Genomic DNA, 12,818 nt, shown 5'->3' with positions numbered 1-12,818 from the left:
CTCGGAGAATACCTCGTCATGTAATCATTGAAGTCAAATTCAAGACGTGAGTGATAAGGCAGTCCCTTTAAACTCGGGAATGGCTTAGCACCACTAAATTGAAGTACAAAAAGTGTCCGGTGTTGTTATCAGATAAGGGGAAGCAAAACATTACGTGAAGATGAGTCACTCGGCTTGCGAGTAGAAGGTCCCGGTGCTGAATTCGCGGAAGAATGCCGACAGTGAAGCTATTCCCGATAGATTCAATCTACTAATGCTAAAATTTCATGGGAAAATGCTTTTTTAATGCGTAAAAATTATAAAGAGGGAATATCGTTCTGGACTATTAACCATTTTTTATTCATCACTGGCATGATGGTAGTTGCGAGGTTATTTTAATAGCTCACTTTAAAAAAGTGACCTAAACACCGGGAAAAATCTAAATTTCAGAATATCCCGGGTCCTGTGTGCTCCATATTATCTATGGTATACTATTTGGAAGGAGGTAACTGACAGCTGGGGTCATTAGCACCATGAAGTAAGGGCTGGGGGGATAGGAAACCTATGTTGGCATTAGCCTGGTTGTATTGATAGGCTCCAAAGGGACCAGGACTTAATGTTCCAATTGTTGGACAGAGAGGTGCACTGGAAGTGCCCTCCACATTACACTCAAGTAGGGATACGGCCATCTCTGATAAGTTTCTGCTACTGCCAGGACTTGAACCCAGGCCCACAGTGTGTAAAGCCTTTGTGATGTATTAGCGAAATTTTGCTCCCTGTTAATGGGGTTAATTTGGATGACTATCCTCAGATACCTCATTTCTTCAATCTCCAATCTTTGTTTGTCTGCAGGTGGTTTAAAGGATTTCCTGAAAACTGCTTTTAATGAAAATATTTTCGAAAATTAGCTTCTCTGCGAGCATTTAGTATCACCATTCCGAAATTTCTCCTGGGTAACAGAAGTAATCTTAGTGCCAGAAATGCTAGCAATTCAACCATGTTGTTCAACCATGGGAAACATTGTTCAGGAATGCAACGTTGTTTCTCTTAAGGTAACACGTCATCTGTGGTGTTACTTGTGAGTTAATAAGGTTATTAGGAGCCTTCATTTTCTTGCCTCCATAGAGTAATTGAATAAGGGGAAACATATATCTGACGCGATTGAAAAGGATTTCATGCTCTCTTCCATAAAACCTCACGTATGAGACTTTTTCTGGTTCTGGTTCTGGCTTAATTCAGAACTATACAAAAGTGTATGACTAAGCCTTCTAAAAATAAAGAGCAAGTGTTATCCTGAAAACTATACTCCTCCTCAATACCAACTCTTGATTTTACACACTTAGATTTTACACAGTGCCCATATTTCGGTCCCTCCGACTGTGTAAAATCAAAGTTTTACTTTACATCATTAATAACATGTACCTAATGATAACAGGGCCAAATTAAAGATCTTGTCTATTTTTTCAGCATCCACCCCTCCCCCCCCCTGGGGCCGTATTCTGTAACTCCAAACCGATCGGTGCGGCACCGATTCGTCGGGTGCGACGTCACACCGACTCCCGGTAAGAAGTCGTGTGATTCTGTACGAACCCGGTCGGTGCGGCACCGACGAGAGGACGGGAGATCGTCGGTAGCCGTACCGACAGCAAAGAGGTGTCGGTACGGCCACCGACTAGTGGGTTTCATGAATTCCCCGGTGCGCATTGTACATTTTATTTTGTTTTTACCTCATCACCGAGTAAATAATGAGGTTTTCTCCAATGTTATCTTTTTCTGCCCCTTCGAATACGCCTCTATAATTCACTGTGTCATCATCTATATTAATTACCTTGACAGAAATATAAGATAATGGTTAATAAAAATGAGGTTTGCTAACATATAATGACTCTCTCATTTATGTTACCGCACTTTCACTCGCTTATAATAGGCTTTATTTCTCTCTATCATCATTTACTTGCTCCTTTGACATAAAAAAGATATTTTTGATTAAATATGAGTTTTGCCTCAATGTTATCACTTTATCTCACTCTGAATAGGCAACTATTATTTCACTCAATCATCATTTGGCGTTTCTCTCGGCATAGAAATAAGATCTTTTTATTTAAGTATGAAGTTTGCCACAACGGTATAAGTTTCTTTCATTTTTAACGGGCAACTATATTTCATTTCATCGTCAGCCATTGATTCCCTTGACGATAAAAGAAGATATTTGTTAATAAGTATGAGGTTTACCGCAATATTATCATTTTCTCTCACTTGGAATGCGCAACTTATACATATGTATTTCACCCAATCACAATTTATTTACTTCCTCGTCATTACACTTCTTTTAATTGCACCCAGCTCCATATTTTTATAACAATTTCCTAACTTGTTCCTCTAATATTACATTTGCATTTGAATCCTACGTTCACGTTCCATGGTATGCTATTTTCGTCTGCTACGGTGCCAATGGCATAATCTTCCGTTGATAACATTTATACGGAACTTACTTAATGACAACTATATTACCAAATCATGAATAAATAGCATTATACGGAACCAATATTTAAAAAAAGAAACTACGATCTCAAGGATAGTTTCAATAATTCATTCCAGCAACAACAATCTCCATCACATACAAACTTTATTGTGATGTTGTAATATTGTTTCCTTCGATTCTGTAGGTACAGCATTACTACCACACATTATATAAGCATTGTTAACAACTTATCCAATATCGTTTATCTTAATCTAGCAATAAGTCGTAATTTCCGCAAATAAAAAGATTGAGAATGATGACAACAAACTGTGCCAATGAGTCTTCACTTGTTTTTACCCTTCTTTCATTGGTGGAGACACGTGAAACTTCGGATATATTCGGATTTTCCCTGTTTGGGAAGGAAGGGGAACCGTACCGACTGGTTTGAAACCGACGACCTTACAGAATCGCTGAAAGTGTCGTCGTCGGTGCGGAATCCGTTGTCGGTACGGTTTGATGTCCAGTCGGTGGGCTTGAAAGGGAAACCGACCGGTGCGGCACCGACGAAATACAGAATACGGCCCCTGAATCCACCTATGATCCATTGACTGAACTATTATTTTCACTGATAAAAGCTAATGAGAACTTAAATTTCAGGTAGTTCAAGAAACAAAATTGAAATTTTCGTAAAAGAAATTTGCTTGGTGCAGCTTAACCTTGGACCTGTTTACTCAATGTGGCCTGAAGCACCCAACTCTGTGGGCCCCCATTTTTAGGGGATTAAGGGTAGGGGTGCAAAAAATAAACTTTACAGTGTTTAAATTGGCCAGAAAGGTATCTCATGAGGTAATTTCACATAATATGTACAAAATGAATTTTGTGGAGCTGTTTATTTTTCCTTCCATCTACTTTAAGTGGAATTATTCCTACCATATTGGATAATATTGGCCATGATGCGAGATAGGCCCTTTAGTTAATTTACATGGACATGATCGATGTACTTTGTTGGATTTTTTGTTTCATGGCTAAGTTTAAAGCAATCTAATGTGCTTTAAAAGTGATTAGAAGTTTCTTTGGGGGGTAGAATTATTATTTTTTTACCTTCCAAAAAAAAAGAAATGTATAATTGAAAATTGTGAAAAAGTTTTTGAAAATGCAGTGAGTGATTATAAATTTATTTATGTCCTTGGAATATTGTATCCATAGTGAATGCCTCTCTAGCTCATGTATATATTTAAAACCTTTCTCTCTGCCTTAAGCCCACCTTTTCCACCCAAGTAAAATGGTGCTCCATGCAGTTGGCTGCTTCTGATCAAATGAACATACGGTCCATGGAACGCATGTACTGAGTGACTGACTTGTACACAACATATTACATCTTTTTCAATCAAACTGTCTTTACTATAACAGAAAGTGGTATTTTGTGTTTTGTACTTGAGTGCCTCTGGTTTAATTATGTACACTTATAGTTTCTTTTCACTCTTCTGTTTGTATTGTAGAAGTTACTCATATAGTTTGCTCAACAATGAGGAAAAAGCTTCCATCCATTGCATCAGTTCCTCCAGTCCACATGATGCAACATCAAGGTGCTGGGTCTCTTCTTAAACCTGAGGATGTTCCTACCCTCCTAAGCCAACTCTACAGTCCCCTAGCTTCTGATGCTGAGTGTGGTCATGCTGCATTTAGAATTCTTCAAAAGGTTGGCTATATCAGGAATCAATGATGGGAAATTGATAATTAACAATCCAATATTGAAGGATTTTATCTTAATCTTATTTTTTAACGTTGTTTAATTTTCAGTGAACTCTAAAAAAAGAGATTGTCGAAGGTTGTTAAATTTCAAACTGATTTTTAAGTTGGTAATTAAATAATTTTTGTGGCCCTTAGATAAAACACTTGAGTAATCAATAGGAGTTATCTGAAGTTGATATTTGGTGTAATTTCAGTTATAATTTGTGAAATTTGCCTAGTTATTCATCTAGAAGTTTGTTATCCCATTGCAGTAGGCAGTTTGTCAATTAACTTATTATTTCTTTCCTCTTTCTTAGCAGATTCGTATATCTTGACCTTTTAACCTAAATCTTAGTTGTTACCATATGTTTTATCTTTCATATTATCTTGTTTGAAGCTTTAATTTGTCTTTAGGCTTTAGCTGCAGAGCGGCAGATTGGAAAAGGAGAGCCTTTGAAAGCAATTGTAATCTTCAACTTGGACAAAATATTATCACAAAGTGAACAGTATGGAGATTTGGCCCGCTGCATTATGGCTGTACCTCAGTATTCTTGCCCTTTGTTTAGGCTATTATTGCTACCTTTGGTAAGTATACTACGGTTAATTTGAACTTGGTTGCCTTTATATTCTTTATTTTGACTTGAAATTCCATAATATAGAGTTAGTACATATATTAATAGGGAAGTGCACTAATTTTTTTTTATTGCTGAATTTGGAAGTTTAGCCTAAAAAAGAAACACTAGTATAGTCACTTTTATTTCCTGCATCTTGGGTATGCACTTTAAAACGTTTTGAAAGTTGGAAAATTTCATGTTGCGCTGAAACACAGCCCATACACAGTATTTTGCCCATGATATATGCATATATGATAACAATCGATTTTTGTTAAAGTTAATCTTTATTTGTTGAAATTAGTACATTTATAGGTGATTCAGATATAAAGGTACACGGCAGGTCGCGCGGCGTAATTTATACTCCACTGGTGACGGGTTCATCTTGCTGATCTAAAAAATTAGCTATTATACCTCGAAATTTGAAAACTCGCAATATAGGCAGTCAAAATACATTGTAGGAATACACGAGACCATTCTAGCCCAGAATGTACGTACAATGTTGAAATCCTTGGTTTTCAAAGATTGACGTATTTTATACGCCAGCGCGCCCGGTCCAGGGTTATCAACTTTTATTTCATCCTATTTGTTAATTGAAATTATATTTCGGAATGGTTCTTTTAGCACTGCTACTGAGGTGAACCGGTGGGTACTGAGTACAAGGTACTGAGGTAGGTACTGAGTAAGTAAAGTCTCTTTGGAGTAATGTGAATTACAAGTGTTCGAGATATATGGCATTTCATATTCGTTTTGTGTTTTTATTAATTATGTCTGTACGCATATTGTTGCTTGCCGCAAGCCTTTAATGGTATGTGCTCTTGCAAGAGTGGTTTTCATTTTTAATGTGGAAGTTGGTCAGTATAAGCAAAGAAAAAAAAATTAACATTTTAGTGCACACCAACCCTTGTAGTCGTCGTATCTGTGCATTTGTAATGACACTGCTAAAATACCTAAACGCCATTATGATGAAAAAAAAATAGTCTCATGTCAATGATTGCTGCAATTAAAATTAATGATAAATTTGACGCCGTACGATCACAATGAAGACAAAAAATATAATGCCATGACAAAGTCTTGATCCCTGGTCGTCAGGGTGGGAATTGTACACGCTACCACTACCCCAACTGACCCGCCGGATCATGGAAGATGTTTTGGATTTATATATAAGACTTGTAAAAAGTACCGCATGAAAATTAATTAATTACAGCCTAACTAAGGCCCTAGTTGAAAAAGACGGAGCAAGGTACGTAGTCTCCCCTTGTTAGCCTTAACGCCTCGCATTTCTATGGAGCGTTGAACCTGTCCTCCTTTTTCAAAAATTCAGTGACCATAAATACATCAAAGTTTGGTATACCATCTATAAATCGTTGGAATTTTCCTTCTCGCAACCAAGATTAACTTTTCTTGAACTCATCCTGGACAGCGAACCATTGCAACAACCAGCCAGCGCGGAAATAAGGCTAATATCCCATGATTCTAGTTGCGAAGGGCGAACGTTCCAGCCGGCGTGAATACATATGCAACTAATAAGTCTTGCAGCAAACGTCTGAAATAGGTTTATTAGTTTGACTCAGTCCTTACAAAAAAAGTTTTGGCATGATAAATGGCAGTGTGCCAAAATATACCCAGCGAAAAATAAATACCATCATCTGTTTATTAAAGATTCAATGTGCTACTCGCACTACTCTTTCCAAACTTGAAGTTGACACGTAAATGAATATTAATATATTACGCAATGTTGAAGTCATTTACTCAAAAGAGAAGCAGTCACATATATATTCTGAAGATATTTTATGACAGCAAAAAATGGATACCCTCAAATTCAGTAATTTTTCTATTCAATAATAGTGGTAGAACTAAACGGCGTAGAAGCTGCCTTCTGCTACTGCCTTGTGACATCACGGCCAATATTCAACATGGACACCGGTTTTAGCGGCCTTTGAATTTTTCCATATTTTGGACGGTCATCTCGAATCAAGTATTCACTATTGGGATTTAAACTGTGGTTTTACGACATTATGTTATTCTGAACTCTAATTTTAAAAATGTGTTTGGTGCATTTGAAACACTAGTGTACTTCCCTATTACTCTTTGGCCATACTTCATCTTAATTAAATTTCTTAATTACCTTAAAATATTTCAATTTGAGTGCCATTTATTTGTAAATATTATCATGGTTTTAATTCTTTTATAAATAAATACAGCAGACTCTTATTAATTCATTTGCTAGCTTTTTGTAATTCAGAAGTAAAATTAAAATCTTTATCGGAGGTGTATTCAAAGGTATGTTAAAAGATGTATATTACAAAATATCCAGTACAGAGTAATTACAAACTTGAGTGCAAAAAATCCACGGAGAAAAAATCTTCGTCTTTACTAGGATTGTCCTTACCAACTGATGCCCCAGGCTCAATAGCTGTAAAAGTAAACATAATCATGAAATTTTGACATTAACTGTAGTATTTGTTCCTACATCCCAATATATTCTCTAATATTACCTTGCTTTGACTTAATATGATATATAAAGCTTTTCGTTATGTAGTAGACACCTACGAAAACTTTGATGGACGCTCCAAGAATCAAATTTGATAGCCTGTATTTTCAAGGAAAACACAGAAATTGGAGGTAGTGGGAAAGAGAATGGAGGAGGATAGCTATGTGGTGAAACTGTGAAATCGAATCTATTGATGCTCATTTTGTACTTGGAATTAGTAGTTGTCAAAATAAGAATAACGAGCGTGCTGCGCCCGCTCCCAGCGGGCTTCCCCCGCTCTTTTCAATGCAGGTCCACAGAGGGATAGGCACGTTTCTAATTTTAAAATGTAGAAAAAAGGTAGGGTCTTATGTACAAATTCAATTGGAATGTTCATGTACAAATTGAGGTTAGAGGACCTCTTTAAACACAACATTGGAAGTAATTACACTATCCTCTGTTAAACGCACATGATGACTCATACTTGCGTATCAACAGGAGACTTGAATGTGGAATCAGCCGCATTTTGATAAAGTTATTTAAAGAATGCGAGATATTGTTGCAAATGAACAAATGTATCAGTTTGTGCGCCGTTAACGTCAGGAATATTTACAGTTTTTTTTCTAAATTATTTAAAAACCAATTTTAGGAAACAATAGCAATATTTAGGAAGTAAGATATGCCGTCACATGTTCTCTGATAAATTCTGTGCATTTTGGTACCTCATTTGTAGAGTTTGGTTGCGTATAAATTGAGAAAAAGGTATCTATACAGTAGAAATAATGTAAAAGATTACCGTACAAGCGCGTGTAAGAGGCGCACCTTTTTTCCCAGACATTGCAGCCGAAAATAGGGGTGCGCCTCTTACACAAACTTCTTATCTTCCCCCCTCCCCTTCCCCGGTCGCAAGTCTAAGGGGAACTGAGTGGCCTTGGTTTTCAGCGTGAGTCAGTCATCTGAAACCCTAGGTCAAAAACAAGCGGCAGGCAGGGGAGTTTCTCCCTTAGTGACGTATTTTTAAAATGCTCCCGTTTGCTTTTCTTGTACGCATCGCGCCGTCACGTCAGTACCCCAGAGGTGAACATTGAAAAGATCGCGCGGGGTGACTCGCTCCGGAGCGCGCGCTAAATTACTGCCACGAGTGGGCATCCCGCGGCAGTTGTACTGCATATAGTAATCGCTTATCATACATATAGAAACGCGTAGTTTTGAAGGACATACCTGGTTAATAGTCAACATCTGTCTTGCCGAGCAATTTCCATTACGCTGAGCACCTGAGTTTTTGCAACTGAAAATTATATTGGTGTCAAAACCTGCGGTTTAAAAAATTCGAACGAGTGTGTTCATTGTTGGACTAAATGGTGGATAGAAGAAATCGGAAATACTTGTAAGTGAAGAGCGCTGAAGGAGAGGTCGAGGGGAAGGAGCGCGCTCCCTCCCCTCCGTATTTCAAGCTACGAGGCTATGAGCGAAGGAGCAAGGGGAAAACACGTCCGATCTTGCATGTGACGTTGTTGCATTTAACCCCTTCCCTGATTCGGACGAGATATCTCGTCCTAAGAAGACGCGCAAAAACTGACGCGGCTGAGTTAACTCGTCCTATGTCAAGTTCGCTTCTTCTTTCGTGATCTGGACGAGATATCTCGTCCCTTTATTAGAAGTACGTAGTTTTGCCGCGAGAGTGCATACGTGTCTTCACAATGCATGATATCCTGCAAACTTCTACGTTTTTTCGAGGTCCAAAAGAGGGGAAAATCTATTATTTCTCGTAATGTTTATGTTTCTAAACCTATCGTATGTCGAGATGTGATAAATGAACAAAGAAACTTATTTAATGCGTTTTATAAATTACTGTGATGACTTTTCACAGAGTTTTTATCAATCGTTGGAACAGCCGAGGTGAGTCGGCAGACAAGTGCCGTCTTGCTATTCTGAGGGTCGCGCGTTCGAATTTTGCTATCGGAAAGGATGTTGTAATATTTTTATTCAGTAAATAAATTGATTTGAAACATTTTATAAACACTACCAAGCAAATCTATCATTACTTACTCTTCAGTGTAGTCGACGGGACCTCGTAAATAAATTACGTCCAAGCTGCTATTCCAAAGGTCGCGTGTTCGAAAGCCATTTCTGTAAACTACGTAATAGAAGTCGGGAACTTTCTGATAATGTTCTTTTTCAGCAATATGGTGTCAAAATCTTCGCACCGAAAATCAACTTGCTCAGTGATGTTTTATTGCCTTTTTTCTCTATAATGACCAACTATATCTTTGTTTTTTAGTTTTCAGTTTATTATTTAGCTACAAATACAACTGATTATTATTTCATTTCTGTAAGTTCGTCAATATTTGTGACCGTGCATAGATTTGAGATGGAACCTTCGGCTATTCAGCAATTTCTCCCTTCCAGGGAAGGTATATTTTCTATCTTCCAACCCCCTTGTTTATCCATCCCTTCTCTTCATCCATTGTTTTCTCCCCTCCGCCTTTCCTTTTACGTAGCCTTTCCTTTTACGCACTGTCGAGGCCGCCCTTTCATCCTTTTCATCCTCCTCCCCTCCGATCTCTCATTCATACAAGCACTGCACCCTCATCGGTTTTTCCCTACTGCCCTCCACTTTCCCTTTTTACAGCCGCACATGACCCAAAACACTCTTTCTCACCATTTTTCCCTTCCCAATGCCTCTGACCCTCATGTTTTGGTTTCTTTGCCTCGGTCCTTTTACCACTATCTGTTTTTGGTTACTTACACTCCTATTCCATAAAATTCTAGTGTCAGTTCTACGGAGTCTTTTGGAGTGTTCACAGCTAACATTTTTTTCCTCTGCGAATTACTGTACAAACAGCTAGATTCGGCATAAAAACTATTGTCCTCTGCGAGTCCAGCACTGAATACGTCTGGTCAACAATCATTTATACCGGGAAATGCACTACTCTTGACAAAGACTTTGAAAGTAAGCCAATGTCCTCCCAAAGGGTATTGTCACTTATGAAACCACCATTTGAAAAAGGGTATTGTGTCACGACAGACAATTATTATACCTCTCGACAACTAGCGGAGGAACTAGTTTCTCATTCTTGTTATACTTATGGAACTGTGCGCGGAACACGAAAGGGGATGCCAGAGGGGCTGAAGAAGAAAAATATAAAGGAGATGTGGCAGCTTTCCGTAAAGGAAAACATTTGGTTCTTCCCTGGAAGGACAAGAAGGAAGTAACGTCACTCTCTACAGTTCACAACAGGGAAATGAGAGAGGTGCAGAAAAGGGGGGCAGTGGTTATGAAACCAAAGGTAGTCATCGATTACAATGAGACAATGGGGGGTGTTGACAGGGTAGATCAGCATTTGGCTGACTATCCAATCCCAAGAAAAAGAGGGAAAAAATATTATAAAAAATTATTTTTTCATTTGATGGAAATTTGCTTATTGAATTCATATGTTTTATATAGAAAAACAGGTGGTGATAAAACACATTTGCAATACAGGCTGGACCTAATAGATAAAATGATTGAACTGTACTTCCCAAGTGTTCCCTCCCCTAAGGCAGGTAGGCTACCTGCAAAAGCCCATCCCCTCCCAATTACCGAGAGGCATTTCCCAGACATAATCCCACCCACGGAAAATAAGTCAAACCCAACTCGGAAGTGTGCTGTGTGCTCCCGAAAGCGAGATGCGCGTGGAAAAATGGTGAGGAGGGAGAGTCGCTATTTTTGCCCTGACTGTAATGTGGGTCTTTGCGTTGCCCCTTGTTTCAAAGTGTACCGCACAAAAATAGACTTTTAGTTTGTATAATATTTTACTGTGTTTCAAATTTGGAGTTTATATTAATATTTTTCTAACTCCATCGTCTGTTTTTATTGTGAGTATTTTTTGTGACTATATTTATTGTGAAATATTTTACTTGATTTTTATGCAGAAAGACATGAAATTTTTTAAAAAGTGATATAATAAGAGTAACTTTTAAAAGAAATGACTTCGTAAAACACTTAAATGAATGTTATTTATTTAATATCTACCTGTAAATAATTAAAAAACGTAATAAAATAATATGACATTTTTTGTGATATTTGTTGAGAAATATCCGTCAGTGAAGGGGTTAAAGCGAAGGGGCGGAGGCACATCAATGTGATATACGCAGTTTGCGTTGCCTGAAGTTTCCAGTCCGTCTCGTCTTGTTTGAATGCACTTATGCTACGCTTGTTTCTTCCGAAATTGTGCTGTTTGGACTATGTTGAATATTAGTAGCCTTGTTTTAGCTATAAATCTTTGTGTCAATCAATTAGAGCTCAAAAAACTAAAATGCTGTAAGATATACGTCGCGTTAGGTCTAATTCTTTTTAGAACCTCGTGCGTGTCATACAATTGCTGAAAGATATCGAGATATCTTCGAGCTCAGAAGGTGACTCACGTAGCATTTGACCTCCAGAAACTCGGAGAATTGAACGAGGTAGACCGAAAAAGGTCAGTTGGTGAGATGGGGTAGGATGAAACACGTTTCCATTGGTCCCCTTTAACTTGATGATTTCCTATTTTCCTGTGGAGTCTCGGAAAGGAAAAAAACGACCGAGGCATTGGCTGATGGAGGGCCGAGTGTAGTTCCGTTAGGCCCCTTGCACACACACCGATTTTGGACGGCCGGTAAAATATCGGCCGATATTTTACCGGCGAAGCGTTGCTTGCACACACGCCGGATTTTTACCGGTCAAACGATAAGTTGTTATGTTTTTGAGCCGGCGCCGGCGATCCACAGTGACAATGGCCGGCAGCTAACCGGCAATTTGCCGGTGCCGCCGCATGGTCGGTATGTGTGCAAGCTCCAATGCTGTCCCAGTGTTCGCTATTGGAATGTGGACGGCCGATATTTTACCGGCCGTCCAAAATCGGTGTGTGTGCAAGGGGCCTTAAATGTACGACGTGGTTATTGTCCTACGGCGCTGAGATTGCTCCGATTGTTGTCCAATCTCTTGGGAAGGTTCATGCTATGTGGCTGTCGTGTTTTGCCTTAAAATTTTCCACGGCTGCAATTCTATTGCAATACTCCTTAGAGAGCTTTTAAACAAAATTGTTCGTGAGTAGGACAAGCAACGTAGAGCGATGGCGTATGCGAAGAGAGGATTGGAACACTTTCCACTCCCTCTTATGCCGCTATTACTGCCGCAGTTATCAAAATTTTCTCTTTCAAATAGTACTGAAAAAGGAAATTTCGATAACTGTCGAAATTCCAGGCATACGTCTGCAACACCGCACGATAGGGTAAAAAAAAATGCTGCAAAATTTTTTTTCTTTATAGCTTCGATCCTCAAAATAGGGGTGCGCCTCTTACACGTGTGCACCTCTTACACACGCTTATACGGTACAGGCGGTCCTCGACTTTCGTACACTCGACTTTCGTACAATTCGCACTTTCGTACGTTCAAAATTGACACCTTTTACTCGACTTTCGTACGCTAAATTCGGACTTTCGGACGTTGGTCTGCAATTGTTTTAAAATTCCCGCGATGTTTATTGCGCATCCCAACATTCAATTGTTTCAAATGGCAGTATCGGCAGTATATGCGAACAAT

General features: G+C 38.7%; 1 protein-coding gene across 1 annotated transcript in view; it reads left to right on the top strand.

The window, feature by feature from the left end:
• The window catches only part of LOC124172181 (integrator complex subunit 1), a 60,549-nt gene that overhangs the window by 26,872 nt on the left and 20,859 nt on the right, over nt 1–12,818 (top strand). The window contains exons 22-23 of the mRNA XM_046551599.1: nt 3,940–4,139; nt 4,586–4,756. Coding sequence (XP_046407555.1) covers nt 3,940–4,139; nt 4,586–4,756 — 371 coding nt within the window. The remainder of the gene's footprint in view (nt 1–3,939; nt 4,140–4,585; nt 4,757–12,818) is intronic.

Source organism: Ischnura elegans, chromosome 1 (assembly GCF_921293095.1).
Source record: "Ischnura elegans chromosome 1, ioIscEleg1.1, whole genome shotgun sequence".
In the NCBI taxonomy this organism is placed as follows: domain Eukaryota; kingdom Metazoa; phylum Arthropoda; class Insecta; order Odonata; family Coenagrionidae; genus Ischnura; species Ischnura elegans.
The sequence above is the reverse complement of the archived record's forward strand: the minus strand, read 5'-3'. Positions and strand labels throughout refer to the sequence as shown.